The 21624-nt window shown below is 33.7% G+C and overlaps 2 protein-coding genes across 2 annotated transcripts; one reads left to right on the top strand and one right to left on the bottom strand.

Annotated features, from left to right (window-relative positions):
* The first annotated feature begins 9065 nt into the window (after positions 1-9065).
* On the top strand, positions 9066-16045 carry LOC142641690 (ABC transporter C family member 3-like). The gene is made up of 10 exons (XM_075816168.1): positions 9066-11560; positions 11910-11996; positions 12117-12761; positions 13049-13213; positions 13541-13835; positions 13960-14174; positions 14287-14592; positions 14756-14819; positions 14902-15141; positions 15661-16045. The coding sequence occupies exons 1-10, from the start codon at positions 9167-9169 to the stop codon at positions 15771-15773; spliced, it is 4524 nt and encodes a 1507-aa protein (XP_075672283.1). The 5' UTR covers positions 9066-9166; the 3' UTR covers positions 15774-16045.
* A 2430-nt stretch (positions 16046-18475) lies between these two features.
* Positions 18476-19503, bottom strand: LOC142639331 (uncharacterized). The gene is made up of 2 exons (XM_075813529.1): positions 19191-19503; positions 18476-18879 (listed from the first exon to the last, which is right to left on the bottom strand). Exons 1-2 carry the CDS (start codon positions 19501-19503, stop codon positions 18476-18478), a joined length of 717 nt encoding a protein of 238 aa, XP_075669644.1.
* Positions 19504-21624: the final 2121 nt, after the last annotated feature.

The raw sequence follows: 21624 nt of genomic DNA on the forward strand, positions 1-21624 counted from the left end.
TTCACCCCACACTTTACTCTCCACGAACATTTATACATTAGTAGAGTGATCACCAAGATATGGTATATACCATTAAATGCTGCTGAATTGTCTCTCAAGGTTTTCAACATTAAATGCTGATTGTATGTGGTGATTAATGGTGATTTGAGAACTAGTTATGCCTTGGTTCCAGCTGTAGGGGCTGGATTTGTCAAATTTCAGCCTTTGCATCAACCTCTATCATGGACTCATGTGGGGTCATAGATGCTCCAATTAATTCGAAGCCCACTTGTACGTAGGCTCCCATGGGAATTTTATCAGATTAGTCTCGTGTCTTCTTCAAGGCCGAGGGTACCACATTGCATGAAATTTTAAGACTGATCAATTTCATTATATGAATATCCCCATCAAATGTTAAGATTTTTTTTCCAAAAAAACAAAACAAAACAAAAACAAAAACAAAAACAAAAACAAAAAACTGAGCATCAAACAGTGTGCCAAGTTGTCTCCAAAATGACCAACCCCAAAATTAGACATCCAAGACAAGTAAGTCATCTAATTTAGTTTGGTTTCTTTTATTTCCCCTAAATTCCTAATGAAGAGAATTTACGATAAGAACAGTCATCAGTTAATTTATTAAATATTTTTAGAAACATTTAATGAAAAAAAAAAACTAATTTTTTAACATTTTTTATATTCCCCAAAAAAATTTGTATCAAAATTTTCTTTAAATTGTCTATTAACAAAGACCCTAAAAATACCCGTTAACCAAACTCATTTACAATTTTTTTTTTATCTAAGATGAAAATCATATTCTATCATAATATAACCATTTACAATTTAACCATTAGTGTGTTGTACTTGTATACTTTACTAGAATAAATTAAGATTTTCTAATACCATTTAGAATAAAGTTTAACTACAAAATTAGTTGTAGCTTAAGGCCATAACCTTACTCAATTTCATTAATATTATTACATATTTTAAAATTTTAACCGTTGGATTGCATGTTCTCTATGCTCTTAATACATATGTCAAATCTTGTGCCAATCAAATGTTATTTACTATATGATCTATAAGATTATATTTTATGCATAATTCTAAGCTACAAAAACTTGTAATTTTAATAATTTATGGATGACATAATTATTAATCCTTAGTTTTCTAGAAATTTTGTAAGTATGGAGGATATAAAAAGAAAATGTAATCTAACAGTTGATTTGTCAAAATTTGTCTCCAATAAGAAGATATTGAGTAATGTTGTTTTCTTAGATTATAACTATTTTTGTAACTAAATTTTATCCTAATCTTTACTGTTTTTTCTTTTTTGGTTTGTTTTTGTGCTAATCAAGACAAGATCTTCAATACCGTGCTAATCAGAATAAGATTTTCATCAACCAAGAAGTTGTTTTTTTATTGAGTTGGTGCATAACTTTCTAAGAGCATTCTCATCAAGAATTCTAAAAATTTTAGCATTTAACACTTTAAAAACCTACTTTATGTATTATACCACCCCACTTTAAGATACATCAAACATCAAAGCTTCTATATTTTATACCATCATTAAAATAATAATAAAACAACTACACAAAAAACTATAGCAACTAGCCAACCACCTCCTCCATCACCCTTACCACCGCTCCACTTGCCATAACCACAGCTACAACAACTGTCACTGTCACCACCACCCACAACCATGACCACTAACGACCAAAATCATAACCAAATCACAAACTCAAACCCACAACCTCATCATCATTCACCACCAACAACCGGAAAAAGAAAAAGAAAAAGAAAAACAGCCCTCCAAAATCACAACCCCACAACCTCATCACCACCAACAATTAGAAAAGAAAAAAGAAAAACAACCACTGAGAGAGACCCACGCGATCAGAGACCCACCAATCAGAGACCCACATCAAACTCTTAGCCGATGACCCACGCCAATCTACACTCAACGTTGATGCCCACGTCAGTCACAGACCTATGAACTCAAACCCACAAAATAAAATCACCCTGCCATCAAGCTCTACCTCCATATCAACGGCAACACTCCAAAGAGGAAGAGCATTTATTGTGCAGTGGCGTTTGGGCTTTGAAGTTCTGACCGACGAACCTTGGAGGGGTGGAGCTCAAACCGTGAAATTGAGAGAAACAGAAGCTACGGGGAAGAGAGAAGAGGAAAGTGAGAGAGGAGAGAGAAGAAAGAAGAGAAAAAAAAAAAAGAAAAAAAAAGGGGAATAGTGATTGGGAATAAAAATATAATTTTTCGTTTAAGATTTATGCTATAGTGAGCTTGTATTGATACAAGCTCAATGTAGCAATATGTCAAAAATTTTGTCATTTGAAATCTTTGATGGAGTGGCTTTTTTGTGTTTTGATGGTAAAATTTAGCATATACCCTTTTAGCATCCTTAATGGGAATACTCTAACCAATCAATCAAACTTCAAACAAGAAAATTTGGCTCAAACCACCAAAAATTCTACATTCACATATATCAAGGACCAATAGGATAGTGGATGGAGTATTCTTCTGACGGAATTATGCTTTTTTTTTTTTTTTTTGAGACAGAATTATGCTTTCTTGAAAAAACGAATTTGGGACTTGTCATTCCATATGATACCACAGAACTAGAATATAAATATTATCTTGAATCACCAAGAAAAAGAGGAAAGGCATCATTTCAATGATGCTAAAATGAACTATGGTATAATTATCAATAACCTGGAAATTCGATAGAGGACCTTTGTTCTTCTAGACTAAAGCACACTACAACATTGACAAGATTCACAAGTGCCTCTCATGCACACAATTTCCTGAAAAATCCCAAAATTTGTTATTCCTCATAATTTGAAACTAAAAGGGACATAAAGGGAGTATACTTGACAACTTAATAAGTAACCAATTTCTTAAGTAGCAAGATCAAGTATAACACAAGATATAATAAAATTTTAAAAATAGTGTGAATTTGAAAATGGGTGATTTCACACCAAACCAGTTCCAAAATTCTTTCTTCCATTTTCCATCTCCCAATTATTGCTCTAATAACCAAATAAGTCTCAAAAAGAGTACTTTATGGCCTCTTTGGTAGTATATTTCAAATAACAATTTTCAATGTTTACCTATGATTTAAAAATTTATTTGGTAAGGATGTTTTCAATGTTTAAGTTATATTCTCAAGTTAAGATGTTTAAAAAAATGTATTTTGAGAACTCATTCATATTAGTCTTTAGTTTTCAAGTAACGTTGTTGAATGATTTTTGTGTAAATAAATTGAAAATCATGTGGCCCATTGACAAGATCAAACTCTCCCTCATAAGCTTTAACCTTCTCTTTTTCTTTATTTTTCTCTCTTCTTAAATAAAATAGTATTATTTTACCATACAAATCATCACTTTTTGTAAATAAAAAAACACATACACATACTAAACATACAATTATATTTTTTTAACATTTAAAAATATGGTACTAAACACATTTTTTAAATTATGAGTATTTTAAATACATATTTTTATAACACTTTTTAAACCACAGTATATCATTTTGAATATCAAACCGCCCTTAACCTTCCAAAAATAAGGGCTCATACTTTGTAAGTGCTCATGCATTCAAATCGTATCTTCTACTCATTTCGTTCTGCTTAGTTAAGTGGCACACTTTCAACGACAACTTTTGCACTAAATCAGGCGTGACTTGTTTCCCCTTGTATTGTTTTTCAAAGGATTGCATTTTTCTGCCTGTGGCTGGGAGCGGTGAACCTGTACTTTGGATTCATAGCTATGCGACATTTTTTTTTTTTTTTTTTCCAAATCAACGTTACAATAAAGGTCAAACATTCAAAAACTTAGTCTAAACATGTGCTAGAAATAACTGATTCAATAATTGAGATATATTGACCAAGTCCAAGACCTTGATAATTGTATAATTGGCCTGTACCTGTACTATCATTTTTAGCTTGCTCCCCAAGCCATTAAATATGATTAAAATGTGATAAAATAAGGAAGTTAATGTTGACTGGTGACTCCCTAGGTGCGACTAGTCTAAGTCTTTTTGGCATAAAGCCTGTTTTTGAAGATTCTCCTGGTATCTGTGGATTCTAATTAACTCAATTTAATTGAATAAGAAATTTAGAATTCAATTTCTGTCTATACTAAAAATTAATTGGTGTCTTGGTCTGATAGTAAAAAGTACCATCAGAAGTAGACGTCATAAATTGAAATTCTCTAAAAAAATAATTTTTTTTTATTAAAAAAGAACAAAGTTTGGCTACACCTCTATTTAATATCTTTTTATTAGATGTGAATTTTGACAAATCTATCATTAAATTACATTTTCTTTTTATATTTTTCGTGTTTACAAAATCTCTAAAATATCAAAGATTAATAATTATCTTATTAATCAAAATTTTAAATTTCAAATTTTTGTACACTAAAAGTGTACATCAAAAATAAGTTTATGCGAAAATCACATTTTTGTCCTTACGCGATTCCCACTTTGGTCCCTAACTTTTTTTTCTACCATTTTTAGTCCCTATCCTGGAAAATGCGTCTCGTTTTTTTCCCTGACATTATATCGGAGACAGAAATTGCACAGGTGCCAAATGAAGTGCACTGTTAGCACACTAAAAACTGACGCGACCATTAAAATAGTAATAATAAATATTATTTGACATTAAAAAATGTGACGTGAGCATCTAAATTAAAATTTTTTTTTTATTAATTTATTAATTTTAACTAAATAAAAAAAAATTAAAATCAAAATCCACGTAAATTAAGATCTAAAATATGTTGAAAAACAACCTCAAGAACTTAAGATCTCAAAATTGAAAACCAAAATCCACATATTGCACAAAAACCACTGCCACTGCCACTGCCACAAAATCTCTGCCAAACATCCACCAAAACTTCTGCCAAACTTCACTGATTGCACAATTTCTTCAACCCACTCAAATTCTTCACACGAATTCAACCCTCATCAAAATCAAATTCCAGAAATCCATTAGCCCCATTCAATGAGAAACCCATAAATTCATTACCAAAAAAAAAAAAAAAAAAAAAAGACAAAAAAGAGGAACCCAGATCCAAACAAAACCTGTAATCCAAAAACAGCTCAAAAACAATCCCATAGATCCACAACAATATAAAATTATAGCAAACTCAAAAACCCAGATCCATTGAAGAGTTTTTGGATTTTGCTGCTAAGAAGCATTCCGTTGCCAACAAGGAGGAACTTTGCTTACGAATTCAAAGCTTGGGGATGGAGGCGAAAATATTGATGATGAAGATTTTGGTTCTGAAGACGAAAGGACTGAAGATGCTAACTTGCGATCGCAGAATGTTGCAAGTTCTACTGACCGAGTCAGTAGCTGTCCATACCAGTCTGAAATTGAAGAGATGACACGGCTTGGGTTGAAAGGTGAAGCGTATGGGCACCTTGCTCCTGCTAGCCCAAGGCACAACGAGAGTTGTAGTGGATCATCAAAAAAGAAAAGGAAATATGAAAATCCAAGTTCCACCATGTCTGCACCCTCTGGACCAACTAAAAAGAAAAGAAAACCCGAAGTTGTATCTAGGGTGGTGGTAGAACTAGATGTTGATACTGTAGATAATGGTTTTTAGTTTTGAGTTCTTAAATCTGGGTTGAAGATCTTGTTCAAAATACTTTTAGATCTAAATTCACGTGAAATTTGATTTTTAATTCTGTTTTTATTTTTTTTAATTTAGATGCTGACTGGCATTTTTTAATGCCAAATAATATTTTTTATTATTATTTTAATGGCTACATCAGCTTTTAGTGGTCAGTTTTTAGTGTACCAACAGTGCACTCCGCTTGTCATCTGTACAATTTTCGTCTCTGATGTAATGGCATGGACAAAAACGAGACGCGTTTTCCAAGATAGGGACTAAAAGCGGTGGAAAAAAAAAAGTTAGGGACTAAAGTGAGAATCGTGTGAAAATGTAAGGACGAAAATGTGGTTTTTGCCATAAATTTATGGATCAAATAGTAAATAAAATTTTACTGACACTAAATTTGACATATGTGTTAAGAATATAAAAAAGATGTAATTTAACATTAAAAAATATTTTTTGATACAATTTTCATAGTGCAACCAAACACTAGAAAATATTATCCTTTCTCAAAAATATTTTCACCTGAAAATATTTTACAATTGGAAAATAACTTACATGTTTCCAAACATAGCCAAAATAATTTTTTTTTTTTGAAAATACAAAATGGTATTTTTGGTTGTATAATTGAGAGGAGACAATGGAAGGGATTTTGGTAAGCCTAGGTGCTTTCTACCCGTGCCCACCAAAAATCTCTCTCTCTCTCTCTCCAATTTGAGGAGAAAATATGGGGAGAATAGGGGTTTAATGGGAAATTATCCATCTATGTACTCTCCTCTCATCTCTCCACACTATTTAATGGTCTTATATATATATAGGGGCGTGATAATAAATTTTTAAAAACTACATTTTGTATCCTTTATTTTTTATTTTCAATCAAATAAAAAAATTTTCTATCTTCCCAATTAAACACAAATGAGAGAAAACAAAATCTTTTCTATTCTCCAAAATTTTCTACCTCTCTACTTTTTCTCCCCCCCTAACCAAATAGAGCATAATTACTCATAAACTTATATTGTTTCGGTGTTTCCCATGCACTTTAATCCATCTCTTTACTTTATAGATTATAAAAGTTTTTTTTTTTAAAGACTTATTTTTCTCAATATTTTTTTTTTCTTTGTAAAGCAAAAAAAAAAAAAAAAGCATATTTTTCTCTTTCCTTTAAACCTTCATTTCCTATTTCAAAATAGATGAGAGAAAATTTTTCTCATATATATATATATAAGAGGAAAATATTTATTTTCGTTTTTTGTATCATGTCCTTCCCAATACTCTTTTATTTTATTTTTATCTCTCTCCAGCTGTAATCAAACACAAAGTAAAGAATTGTGCTAGGACCGCATAAATGGCGACAACTCGCCACGTGGTGAGTTGTGGCTATTTATGTGGTCCTAACATAATTTTAAAGTAAAATAAAAATAATTGAATAATTGGCCTATACCTGTACTATCATTTTTAGTTTGGAGAGGCGAATTGTGGTCAATGTTGTGGCTATTTGTACGGTCCTAACATAATTTCAAAGTAAAATAAAAATAATTGAATAATTGGCCTGTACCTGTACTATCATTTTTGGCTTGCTCCCCAAACAATAAGGAAGAAGTTGACGTTGACTAATGACTCACCAGGTGTGACTAGTTTAAGGCTTTCAGTCATATGGGAAAGTAGTCGCTGGCCAATTAACAATTTGTTAATGTAAATTTGTAACGAATTTCAGGTGAAAAAGCCTATTTTTGAAGATTCTCTCGTTATCTAAATTTATTGTAAATTAATAGTTGTTCTATTAAGAATGGATAAATTTTTGTTACAACTCCATTTAATATCTTTTTATTAGATGTGAATTCTAAAAAATTCATTATTAGATTATATTTTATTCTTATAATATTCATGCTCACAAAATTTGTAAACTATGAAAGATTAATAGTTATCCTATCAATAAAATTTCAAGTTTTTATATTTTAAAAGTATGTATAAAAAATAAGTTTATTGATCAAATAGTAACTTCAAGGTAGATTTTCAACTTGAAAATTGTAACTTCAAGTTATGAATTTTGTGCAAAAGTGGTAAGTATGTGTATGAAATAGACATTTCCTTTCTATAATTAACCTTTCCACCAATTATAAGTTCAAAACTTGATAAGTTCAAAAAAAAGATTGGGGAAAATTTATGGACATAACGTGGATGACTCTGAAACGATGGAAAAAAAAAAGTAAATTCAAATAAAAATGATACATATTGTGTGTTTAGCATGATAAAATTTGTCAACTTATTTTACTATTTAGCTTATTTTTTATACTATTCATGAGTCCTACTGCACTTTTTGGTACTATTCATGGGTTCTACTTTATTATTTCAACTAACTTTTACCTTTATCTACAGTTCTTTTAGCAAAAAGTTTCAGTTTCAGCAAAATAAACGGATTCCAAACAGACTCATATTGCCCGTTTGGATGCACATTGCGTTTTGCAAAGCTACGTTTTCACGTTTCCTTTCTTTTTTTTTTTTCTTTTTTCTTCTGCGCTGCTACACGCGTCAGGGGGGACAACGGTACTGTTCATGAACAGTAACCGTGATTTATTGACTTTTTCGTCCTTTTTGTCACATCTGTGGGTCCCGTGTACTGTTTGCAGTGCCCACAACTTCACTTTTCAGCCAATTTTTTATTAAAAATGGGTCCACAATACTATTCACACATTTAAAAATTATTTTGCTACAGTGTTTTTAGCAATAAGTTCTATCCAAACGAACTCATAGTGTGCGTTTGGCTCCGGCTTAAAAAGTCAGTTTATTTTACTATTGAACTTATATTTGCTACTATTCATAGGCCCCACAACACTTTTTACTATTATTTATAGGTCCCATTGTACTATTTCGGCTAATTTTTACCATTATTTATAGTACTTTCAGCAGCAAAAAGTTTTCAACAAAATAAGCGGATCTCAAACAAATGCATTTGGCTTCAGCTTATTTTACTATTTGCTTATTTTTGCTATTATATATGAATTTTATTGTGCTTTTTATACTATTTATAGATTCCATTATACTATTTTAAATAACTTTTATATTTGTTTATAATACTTTTTATAAAAAAATTTTAATTTCAATATAGATGTCGAAGATACTCGTTGGTACTCATAATCGGCCTAATCAAACGTACGATAAAAATTACGACACAAAAGGCAGAGTGATAAGACTAAAAAGACTGTTATTATTATTGTTTTTTTTTTTCAAAAAAAATATTATTATATAGCACTGCACTTCCCGGAAAGACACCAAAAACTAAGCTTTTATTTTGTCTCACACGTTGACGATTTTGAGGCCACCATCCAACACGTTAGTCTTGCTCCGCAAGGAATACTTTTTAATTTTTTTACAAAATAGGAAAACAACCTTTTGTATCTTTAATTCTCTACCAGTCGCATTTTTTCTTCTGGCCACCTGTTCCGTTCTGTTCTATATATATGTTGACGAAACATATTAGGCCATCCAAAGTCGATCAAGTCTTGCACACCCATCTTCTCCTGCAGAAACTGAAACACCCCCACAAAAGCAGCACAAAATTATGGAACTTGTTGACTCTTCAAACCACGGTATGTCAATCTTGTTCTCACACTACTACTCTTCACTCATGTACTCGGGTACTGATTTTCTCATGAAACCAGTTTTCCTACGTGGGTTTTCTGGTTCTTTACACCTGGTATTGTTATTTGTGTTGTTTATCTCATGGGTGTGCAACAAATTCAAGGTGGCTCATAGTGAAGGTTCAAAGGAAAGGTTTAAGAACAGCAAGAGCTTGTGCTATAAACTGGCTCAAATTTGTTGTTTGGGTGTTTCTGTGTTTAATCTAGTGTTGTGCTTATTGAGTTACTTTTATTGGTATAGAAATGGTTGGTCTGATGAAGGGCTAGTGACCCTTTTGGATTTAGCGCTTAGAACACTTGCTTGGGGTACACTTTGTGTTTACCTGCGAACCCAGTTGTTTAATTCAGGTGAGTCAAAGTACCCTTTTTTATTGAGAGTTTGGTGGGGTTTCTATCTCTGCATTTCTTGTTATTGTCTTGTTATAGATATTATTCTTTATAGAGAACATGTTAGTTTACCAGTTCAAAATTTAGTATCCGATATTGTCTCTGTTGTTTCGGGTTTGTTTTTCTGTTATGTGGGGTTTTTTGGGAAGAATGAGGGTGAAGATACCCTTCTTGAAGAACCTCTTTTGAATGGGGATTCTAGTAATGAAGCTGAGTCAAATAAGTCCAAGGGGAATGAAAATGTAACCCCTTATCTGAATGCTGGATTTTTCAGCATTCTTACTTTTTCTTGGATGGGTCCTTTAATTACAATTGGCAATAAGAAGACATTAGACCTTGAGGATGTTCCTCAACTTGGTCCTAGTGATAGTGTATTTGGGGCCTTTCCAAATTTTAAGAATAAGCTTGAGGCAGAGTGTGGTACAAGTAATGGGGTGACCACACTAAAGCTGGCAAAGGCGTTAATCTTCTCGGCGTGGAAAGAGGTTCTCTTGACAGCCTTCCTTGTGATTATGAACACATTGGCTTCCTATGTTGGACCATATTTTATTGATAATTTTGTTCAATACCTCAATGGGCGACGGAGCTACAAAAATGAGGGCTATGTTCTGGTTTCCGTGTTCTTTGCTGCAAAACTTGTGGAATGCCTCGCACAGAGGCACTGGTTCTTTAGGGTGCAGCAAGTTGGAATTAGAGTCCGATCAGTATTGATCATAATGATCTATAATAAAGGTCTAACCCTTTCGTGCCAGTCAAAGCAGGGCCACACTAGTGGGGAGATCATCAATTTCATGACTGTTGATGCTGACAGAATTGGTGATTTCAGTTGGTATATGCACGAGACGTGGATGGTTCTTGTTCAAATTGTTATTGCATTGTTACTTTTGTATAGAAATGTTGGGCTTGCTTCAATTGCGGCTTTGATTGCAACTGTATTTGTGATGTTGGCCAATGTTCCTTTGGGCAAATTACAAGAGAAGTTTCAGGACAAGATAATGGAATCAAAAGACAAAAGGATGAAGGCAACGTCTGAGATTTTAAGGAACATGAGGATTCTAAAGCTTCAGGGATGGGAGATGAAGTTTCTGGCTAAAATCATGGAGTTCAGGAAGACCGAGGCAGGGTGGCTGAAGAAGTATGTTTACACTTCAGCAATGACCTCTTTTGTCTTCTGGGGTGCCCCCACATTTGTGTCTGTGGTCACTTTTGGTGCTTGCATGTTGATGGGGATCCCACTTGAGTCAGGGAAGATATTATCTGCACTTGCGACGTTTAGGATTCTTCAGGAGCCCATCTATAGTCTTCCTGATACAATCTCAATGGTAGCTCAAACTAAAGTGTCCCTTGATCGAATTGCATCCTTCCTTCGCCTTGATGACTTGCAGCCTGACGTGATAGAGAGGCTTCCAAGAGGTAGTTCTGATACAGCAATAGAGATTATTGACGGGAAATTCTCTTGGGATTCATCATCCTCAAATCCAACATTAAAAGACATAAATGTGAAACTTCAACATGGCATGAGGGTTGCTGTTTGTGGGACTGTTGGCTCAGGCAAGTCAAGTTTGCTTTCTTGTATTCTGGGAGAAGTACCCAAGATATCTGGGATTGTTAAGTTGTGTGGAACAAAGGCCTTTGTTGCTCAGTCACCTTGGATACAAAGTGGCAAGATTGAAGAGAACATATTGTTTGGTATGGAGATGGAGAGAGAAAAGTACGAGACGGTCCTTGAAGCATGTTGCTTGAAGAAAGACCTAGAAATTCTCCCATTCGGTGATCAAACAGTCATTGGTGAGAGGGGAATCAATTTGAGCGGTGGGCAGAAGCAAAGGATCCAAATTGCACGTGCTTTGTACCAAGATGCTGATATCTATCTGTTTGATGATCCTTTTAGTGCTGTGGATGCTCATACAGGATCCCACCTATTTAAGGTAATTTATTTTCCTAATCTAATGCTGTTACATTGTGTTAAATGAGTTTTCTTTATCGTTAATATGTACATATTGTTGTTTTTGTTTTATAATATTAATTACTTACACAAGCATCTAATGGGTTTTACCCACGACCTACCCTCCACCCATTTCAATGCGAGAAGTGTCATTTAGGTTAGAGCTTGTTGACTATTTTGTACATAAATTTGTTTATATACATATTTGAAGATGGTTTTTTGTGTGGTTTGCGGTACTTCAAAATCCATGCAGTAGCATTGCACTTTGTTTGTTTTGTTTTCTATATTTGTTGCATAACTTCTTTTAAATTATATGTACTTCTATATGGCAGGAATGCTTACTTGGTCTTTTGAGGCCAAAAACAGTTGTTTATGTTACTCATCAAGTGGAGTTCTTACCTGCTGCTGATCTTATATTGGTGAGCTATTCAAATTTAGTTTTTCTTTTCTTTTTTTTCTTTTTTTTTCCCCAGTCTTTCATTTATGAATATAATTTCCCTCTTATCTATCTGTGAACTTAACTTAGAACTTGTTGTTAGGTTATGAAAGACGGTAGGATTACTCAGGCTGGAAAGTACAGTGATATTCTCAATTCAGGAACTGATTTTATGGAACTTGTGGGAGCGCATGAGAAAGCTTTGTCAGCACTTGATTCCACTGAGGCGGGGTCAGTTTCTGAAAGTACAAGCGAGGAAGCTGGAAATATGGCTAGTTCTAATGGGGTTGTGCAGAAACAGGAAGATAAAGATGTTCAAAATGATAAAGCAGATGATGTAGTTGGGTCAAAAGGACAGATTATCCAAGAAGAAGAGAGAGAGAAAGGTAAAGTTGGGCTATCAGTCTATTGGAAATATATCACTATGGCATATGGAGGAGCTCTTGTGCCAATTATATTGCTGGCACAAGTTCTCTTTCAGACCCTTCAAATTGGAAGCAATTATTGGATGGCCTGGGCAACTCCTATCTCACAGGACGTGAAACCTGCAGTCAGTAGCTCCACCCTAATTATTGTCTATGTTTCTTTGGCCATTGGAAGTTCTTTTTGCATCCTTGTGAGAGCCATGCTTATTGGAACAGCTGGCTTCAAGACTGCCAGTCAACTCTTCAGTAAGATGCACTTCTGCATTTTCCGTGCACCCATGTCATTTTTTGATGCCACTCCAAGTGGACGAATCATAAGCAGAGTAAGTGGAAAAATGCGTTTGATGGTTCTTTATTGGGTGCTTCTGGCTTAGTTTGCAAGTTTTTTTTTTTAATATATAGCTTTGTTCTTCATTTTAAGTAATTCCTTCTTCTTCTTCTTCTTCTTCTTCTTCTTCTTATCTCTTTCTCTCTCTCGCGCGCGCACACACACACACACACACACACACTCACACACACAGACATTTGTACATTGAAACATAAATATTCTTTCAGATAAATATAATAGGTTTAAATATATTTATTAAATAAATTGTATGTTTCCTTGCAGGCTTCTACAGACCAAAGTACAGTGGATTTGAGGATGCAATATCTAGTTTCATCGTTTGCCTTTTCAATGATCCAGCTCCTTGGAATTATTGCAGTAATGTCTCAGGTTGCTTGGCAAGTTTTCATTGTTTTTATCCCTGTGATTGCAACCTGTATCTGGTATCAGGTATACCATCTTACTTTGTCAGAATATTGTCTTAAGAATTACAGAAAAATAGCTTGATCACATGACATCTCATTGAGTTTCTTGATTAATGAATACTTGTTGAACAATGTGTTTCCTTAAGATAGATGTTTTCCAAGTTGCTAGATTGTTGTGTATTTTTCCATGCCCTTTTACACTACAATTTTCAGAATTTTTTGGGGTTAGAACTATGGAAGATCTACTAATTATATTCCTTAATCAAACCCAACTCCCATTGTAATATTACAGTGTATTATTGTCATTTTCTTTTGTGGAGAGAGTTGTTCACACAAAGTTGTTATCATGCAGCAACATTACATACCTTCTGCAAGGGAACTATCTAGATTAGTTGGAGTGTGCAAAGCTCCAGTGATACAACATTTTGCTGAAACATTATCGGGTGCATCAACCATCAGGAGCTTTGATGAAGAATCAAGATTTAGGGACAAAAATATGAAACTCGCAGATGCAAATTCTCGGCCAAGGTTCAATATAGCTGGTGCAATGGAGTGGTTGTGCTTCCGCTTGGATGTATTATCTGCAATCACATTTGTCTTCTCCTTGGTTTTCTTAGTCTCTATACCAGAGGGAGTCATTGATCCTGGTTAGTATTTACCATCTAGTGTCTACTAACAGTCCTTGCTCTTGATTGAATCTGTAAAGGAACTCAAACCATACTTTTCTAATTGTATTTCTTTTTTGCTTCTTTGCTTTCCTTTCTCCTAAAGGCATCGCGGGCTTAGCTGTGACATATGGACTTAATCTAAACATGTTGCTAGCCTGGGTAATATGGAATCTTTGCCAAATGGAGAACAAAATTATATCAGTAGAGAGAATTTTTCAATACAGTAGTATCCCAAGTGAGCCGCCACTTGTAATAGAAGAAAGTCGGCCAGATCATTTTTGGCCATCACATGGAGAAGTTGATATTCGTGATCTCCAAGTCAGTTCTTAGTTTTTTATCACCAAATAAAATCATATTATGCATATGGTTTGTTCATGGCTTTGATTTTTTTTTTATATGTATATTAATTAATTCTAATGGTGCAATGTAGGTACGGTATGCCCCACACATGCCACTAGTAATACGTGGCCTCACATGTACTTTCCCTGGGGGACTGAAAACTGGCATTGTAGGGAGAACAGGCAGTGGTAAATCAACTCTCATACAAGCACTTTTCCGGATTGTTGAACCTGCTGCTGGTCAGATAATTATAGATGGCATCAACATCTCCGTGTTTGGACTAAATGATTTGCGATCTAGACTAAGCATTATCCCTCAGGATCCAACCATGTTTGAAGGGACTGTAAGAAGCAATCTGGATCCACTTGAAGAGTACACAGATGAACAAATTTGGGAGGTAGGTTGGATTCTGTTTTGGTAATTGAATGAATTCTCTCTTTATTACATTTTCCTCACAAATCAGGCATGCACTACTTTCAGGATTTGTAGTCAATAGATGGGATCTGCTAATGCTATTTATTTATGTATTGGTTACAACTTTTCCCCTTAAATTTTTTTAGGCTTTGGATAAGTGTCAACTTGGAGATGAAGTTAGAAAGAAAGAAGGAAGACTGGATTCTACAGGTTTGCCTTTGCAGCTGCTTATGTCAAATATCTAGAGCTATGTTGTGGAAATATATTGCTTATATTCTTATAAATGATGCAGTTAGTGAGAATGGAGAAAATTGGAGTGTGGGTCAGCGGCAGCTGGTCTGCCTTGGCCGTGTGTTGGTTAAGAAAAGTAAGGTATTGGTGCTTGATGGAGCTACTGCATCCGTTGATACTGCTACAGATAATCTGATTCAGCGGACCCTCAGACAACATTTTTCCAACTGTACTATCATTACAATTGCACATTGGATAAATTCTGTTCTTGATAGTGACATGGTTTTGCTACTAAGTAATGGTTAGTATGACCAAATGTTTTTATTTTACTATCGTTTCTGCTCGTATGGTTCTTTCATAATTAGAATGATTTCATTGTAATCCTCTGGTGCGGTGGAATGGAAAGTGTGAAAAGGCTGCATATCATTCTAATTGGATGCACTCCCTTAAATTTATATAGGATTCCTTGAATTCTCAATAAAGACTTTGGAATCCACTAGATTAGAGACAATAAACTGACTGAACTTCTATTGATATAATATGATTGTCGTTTTACAGAATACTGGCTTATTTAAATCCTTCCAAAAGCTTATTTTCCTGGCAAAAACATTTCTAAACAAATTCTAAATGATGCACACCATAATAGGACTCTAATTTGACTAGAAAAGCCTTCAAATTACCTAAAATGAAGGAAATAAAACCCAACTCGTAAAACTTCGAAAATTACATGAAAATATCAAACGTATTAACAAATGATAAAAATAGACCTTATGTTTTGTCTTACATTATATGGCTTAGAAACTCTTCAATCTTTGTGCAGGGCTTATTGAGGAATATGATTCTCCAACAAGATTGCTTGAAAACAAATCATCATCTTTCGCTCAACTTGTAGCAGAGTACACTGTGAGGGCAAATTCGAGTTTTGGAAAGTAAAGTGGCCCATGCTTATTCGTGCTCAATTTGACTCTGGCAAGTTTGTTGACAATGACGAAAATTCAGTGATTCTATGATCTTTTATGAACTGTGAGAAGGATGTCAGTGAGATTTGCTAAATTGGATAGTGGTTGATTTGTGTTTTATGGGGTACATTTAGTACATTTCAGATAGCAGATGATAATAATGGTTATTGATAAGATTATTTTGTTTTAACTTTTAGGCTTGAAATGAAACCTGTGTTTTTGGCATATTTTACGTCTGCCAACAAAGATTTGTTCAGCTTGTTAGAGTTTAAGAGCATTTATCTTTTATTTTTACCAGCCACATAAAAATGAAAATAGTAAATAAGACTTATAAGTGTTAGTTTCAAACTCTTCTTAAATGATGTGCTTATTTCTAACAAAATATAGGTTTTTTTTTTTTTTGGTAAGCAAAAATGGGGGGACTTATGGTTATATTACACCTCCAGGCAGGGTGCCGAGTGGGAACCAAGGGGGATACCCAAAGCATGCTGACCCGTGTGGGATTTTAACCCCACTAAGGATGCCCACCAACGGACTCCTGCGAGCAGCGGGACTCGAACCTAGGTGTGTTGCACAAAGCGTCCGAGCTTTACCCACTTAGCCAAGCCCCCATTGGCAACAATGTATAGTTAATACAATATATTAGAATTTCTAAATTAAGCTATCTATATTTGTTATTTGAAAGTGTTTTAAATTTTTTATGTTTTTATTTTTATTTTTTATTCTTATTTAAGGAAATATAATGCGTTTTGCATACAATTTTATATAAAACAAAATATTTTGTAAATAATATAATATGTGGTTGAAATTTGTTTCTACAATTTCTTATAAACGATTTATCCTCGGAAAACTTTAAATGGCCTAAAGAGGAAGCAGATATAGATAAATTATTTATATTAGAAAAAACAATAATATGAAGAAAAAACAATATGGTTTTTACTCTGATATTTTGTCACTCCACAATCAAGCTTCTTTTATACATTAGTTGGATTAAATATGAAAATTTAATCATGTTATTGGGCTATTTTAGGAAATACTATGAAAGATGTTCCTATATACAAAATTTAGGTACAGACCTACAATTTTTTAGATATAATAATACCTTATGCTCTTTAATGGAATTTAAACACATTGTTTTATTGGAAAATAAAGAAAATGCAATATTATCTTTTATAAAGGTAAATAAATTCAAAATAACTATGTTTTTAATAAATATAAGGCAAAAACACCTTTTAAGTCCATACATTTTAGGGTTACAATAAATTTAATCCCTATATTTCAGAAGTAGTCAATTTAGTTCCTACCGTTAACTCACTAATGCAAAACGTTTGCGTGACAAATTACATAGTTAGCATAACTAATATTAAGGCAAAATTTGTTGAACAACATTTTTTTAGAATAATATTAGATATATAGCATGCGGTTGAAAGTATTCAGTAAGTTCAACTGTTTTTTTGAAATTCGAGTTTGTAAAATTCGAGTTCCAACCCAAAATCGAGTTTCACAAACTCGATTTACTCTTGCATTTATCTAACTTGGATTTAAAAATAAAAAATTAAAAAAAATACGTGGAACTCGAGTTTGGTTAGCTCGAGTTCCCCTTATCTATTTTTTTTCCCCGCTTGGAACTTGAGTTTACTAAACTTGAGTTCCTTGCAAGTAATTTTAAAAAAAAAATAAACTCAAGTTCCATGTGATTTTTTTTTTCTTAAGCCACCTCAGATGAATCCAAGCATAAATCAAGTTTGGGAAACTCAATTTTGGGTTGAAACTTGAGTTTAAGAAACTCGAGTTCTAAAAACAGTCCATCTAACTAAATAAGTTCAGACGCGTACTAGTCATCAATTTTTTTTCTAAGAAATGTACTATTTACCAAATTTTGCCTAATATTAAAATATTAAATGAAACGCTGATATGTCTGCTGACACATCAGTGTTGATGCGTTTAGATGGCAAATAAAGCCACATCAGTTTTTTTTTTTTTTGGGAAACCGAGCCACATCAGCTTTAAATATATATATATATATATATTACCGATTTCTTTTTTTCATTTTCTTTATTTCTTCTTTTACGCTCTGTTTGTTTCAGCATTAATGTTTTCTAGAAAACTGGTCATTTTCCATAAAACATTTTTTGGAAAACTATCTCATTTTCCAGTGTTTGGTAACGACCTTGAAAATGAGTTTGATAATATTTTCTAGTGTTTGGTATGCACAAACAATTTTTGGAAAACTATCTCATTGTAGCTATACCACTGCAATTTTTGTGGTTCTGGAACTCTAAGCATCAATACCAAGTGAATAGAAATACACATATTGCCAAGAAGTGCTTAAGTTTTACCATCCTACACCTTTGTAGCAGATAGCTTTCTCAGCTTTCTATCATGATTGAGCATGACACTCACACTCTTAACCACCAAAATTATGCAATCAATATCCACTAGTAACAATGGCAAACCAATCATTCCATATCAAAATAATTCTTAGCCAATAAAAGGACTAAAAGTTGCTTCCAGATCCACATACCCATGAAACAAAAGAACTAAAAGTTGAAAACCAATGTCCATTAAAATGATCTTGAAACCTACAAACTAGATGCCAAATAGTTTGATAAATACCAAAATATCAAATTGTCCAAATAGAAAAGCATAAATTCTAACAAAAATGCACCTACATAATCAAAATTGGCTTAAATAGTTGTCAAAGAAGTTCTGCAGCCATTGTCTACGGAGCTTGTCATTTTTCAACATAAATGACCTTGCTTGTTTTTCATCCCCATTCAAATGGTCAAATGCAGACGCAAGCATATTTTCTTCAAACCCATCCATCTTCATAACTTCTTCATAAAGACTACCAAAATTTAGCTGATTTTCAGAAATCTTTTCTATTGTAGAGGCAACCTTTCCAAGTTGTATAGAAAAATCTTGGTAAACAGCATCTTCAATCATAGTAGCATGACTTCGTTTCCTGTGAGACCTTGTTTCATTTGAAGCCACATGTGAGAGATCAACTAGCTTCTTTTTGGATATGTCATCAACATCAGCATCAACAAGCGGAGGTGAGTCATCCAATGCTTCTACACCTATATCACCAACTCCCTTGGAAAAACCTCATGTAGCCATATCCTTACCCACAACCAAAGCCAACTCATCAAACATCTCAATTTTCTTGTTTAGAAATTGTGCATGATTTGAATGTGCCTGTGTAAAGAAAGGAAAAGAAACAATGAAAAAGAAAAAGAAAGGAAAAGAGTCAAAAACTAATATGAGAGCAATAAGAATAATGAAAAAATTTTAAACTTTACAATGATACAAACTAAAAAGTTTCTACACATAAAATAAAAATTATAAAAGTTTGTTACCACGACTTATTCATCATACATTGTCCTATCACAGGTGATCATTTTCAAATCATCATTCCATCGAAACCCGCTTTTCTTATTACGAAGTAATGCAATTGTATTCCAATTGGTTTTGAGTGTTTTAAAGTGATGTTCCACACGCTTTGGAGTACATTCAGTCATAAATTTCTTAATAATTGCTTCAGCTACTTTAGCATATGATGCATGTTTAAATGTGTTGGATTGCTTATTGCCATGAAGAGCCTCATCTGCAAGTATCTCAAGTAATAAATTCTGCATTGGTTGTGACCACCTGAAGTTGGTCTTGGTGTCCTTGACCTTCTGAGTATCCTTTGTATTTCCCATTGCAATTCTATTACAATCATATTCACAAGAAAAATGAGACAAAATGAAAGAAGAATATAAACAATATTCAATACAAAATATGAGTTGGGGGTGTCCATGAGAAACAAAAATAATTGTAACATAAAAGTCTTGATAACATGAAACCAAAAAAATCCATTACACAACCAACTAATATAAAGAGTATGAAATCACTCCATAACATTATAATCCTCCCACATTTTACGACAAATATCATCCCGTTTTTGAACCCATTCTCTATTTTCTTCTTGGACTTTCCTTTGTGATTGTTGGACTCTTCTACTTGTACTGTCATTTGCAAGTGGACTACCACGAAGCCCGTAGCTCATAATTGAGTCTAAAGGGTCAACTCCTATTATATGATTGTGAATTATGCTACAAGCTAAGACTACATCCACTTGTGTTGGGAATGACCAAAAAGGTTCTGCATCTAACACACGGAAACGTTTCTTCAAAACCCCAAAACAACGCTCAATGCTAGTGCGTAAAGAAGAATGGCGAAGATTGAGTAATTCTTTGTCATTACTTGTCGGGTTATCACTAAACTCTTTCAAATGGTAACGAACACCACGATAAGGGGATATAATTCCTTTCTGAACTCCATAACCAACATCACCAAGATAATATTTACCTACACGTCCATAGTCAAAAGGAAAAGAAATCACTCCAAAAGCTATTATCCATAACAAAATTCTGCAGTAGTTGACAAGTTCTGTTTCTGCGAGAGACAGACCAGAGGTTCTCTATAAATTTTAATAACAAATAATAACCCATAAACCAATCATGAATTTGGTGTGCAGAAAGTTTGCCCATAAGCATATCTACTAGATCAAAGCAAAAGTTTGCCCATAAGTTTTCAACTCAAACTACCCACGCCCCACAACAAATGCCAAAGCAAACTATAAAATTGGGGTTTTTGTAGAGAAGAATGAAATATTACCAATGCAAGGAAGAGTTGCTGACTGTGAGAGATAGATAGAGAGAGATTTGTGAAAAGAGGAGAGACCAGAGTAGGAAAGACAGTGAGAATATGAAAGGAGAGAAAAAGCAAAGAGAATGAGAAAATTGAAAGCTTACCGTGAAACTGTGAGACAAAGTAGGCACCAGAATAAGTTGTTTCCCGCGGCTAGAAAGGATAAAGAAAAAGATAATATTTATAAGAGAGATGTGATGCATGAGAGAGATTGTTTTCCGAAAAAAAAAATTTGAAAAACATTCAATAGAAAATAAGCCTTATTTTTATTAGGATTTTTCATTGACTAAATATAGTTTTTCGTTGACTAAATTTTTTTTGTGCTACCAAACATTGAAAAATATGAAAAACTATCTATATAGATAGTTCTCCAGCGAAACAAACAGGAGCGTTAATACTCTTACAATTTTTTTATCCATTCATAATTTCATTTTTTATTTTCTCAACATTATTATTTTTTTCATATCTTGCTAACCAAACAGAATTTCATTCAAATTCCTTTCTTGAGAATCAAACACTAATCTAGTCCAAAAATTGCAGATCAACACAAATCACATTATTTCTAACCGTCAATTTGGCTTTCAATCACAAAAAAGCTTATGATATCAGTCAAAAAAAGATAAAATAACTCCATAAATTTCAGCCAAAATCCCCAAACCCAGATTCACCAAAACCCAATCGTCCAAGACCACAGACCCACCACGGAGTCCAATCCTTGGCCACAGATTGACCGTGACTCCTCTGACCCGAATCTCCTCGTCTCAAGCTCAACCCATAATATTCCAGCCTTGCATCGCTGCCGCCTTATCTAGTGTCAACTTTTTGCAGATGTAATCGGCAAGAGTACGACCGTCTTCCAATTGCCTTCCGAGGAAGATTAAAGGTTGTTGATCGGAAGGGATGACTTTTTTGTCTTAGATCTTGGCCTTCATGTTTTTGACCATATCGGAGCTTTCCACCTCCAGAGGGATGGTCTTGCCGGTTAAGGTTTTCACAAAGATTTGCTATACAGAAAAGGGATGGATCTAAGATGAGTGGTTGGTGGATTCGTGTAAGGTTTGGGGTTTAGTTTGAAGTTGGGATATGGGTTCTTTGGCTATGAATAAAAGATTAAATGATTAATGCGAGAG

The sequence above is a fragment of the Castanea sativa genome, chromosome 6 (assembly GCF_040712315.1).
Source record: "Castanea sativa cultivar Marrone di Chiusa Pesio chromosome 6, ASM4071231v1".
Lineage (NCBI taxonomy): Eukaryota > Viridiplantae > Streptophyta > Magnoliopsida > Fagales > Fagaceae > Castanea > Castanea sativa.

Excerpts from the sequence above, each read along its gene's own strand:
- LOC142641690 (XM_075816168.1), top strand. The coding sequence starts at position 9,167 with ATGGAACTTGTTGACTCTTCAAACCACGGTATGTCAATCTTGTTCTCA. Across the intron at positions 11,561-11,909 it reads CAGGATCCCACCTATTTAAG|GAATGCTTACTTGGTCTTTT; the intron begins GTAATTTATTTT and ends TCTATATGGCAG. Across the intron at positions 14,593-14,755 it reads CAGATGAACAAATTTGGGAG|GCTTTGGATAAGTGTCAACT; the intron begins GTAGGTTGGATT and ends AAATTTTTTTAG.
- LOC142639331 (XM_075813529.1), bottom strand. The coding sequence starts at position 19,503 with ATGGGAAATACAAAGGATACTCAGAAGGTCAAGGACACCAAGACCAAC. Across the intron at positions 18,880-19,190 it reads TGATTTGAAAATGATCACCT|GTGTAGAAGCATTGGATGAC; the intron begins GTGATAGGACAA and ends TTGGTGATATAG.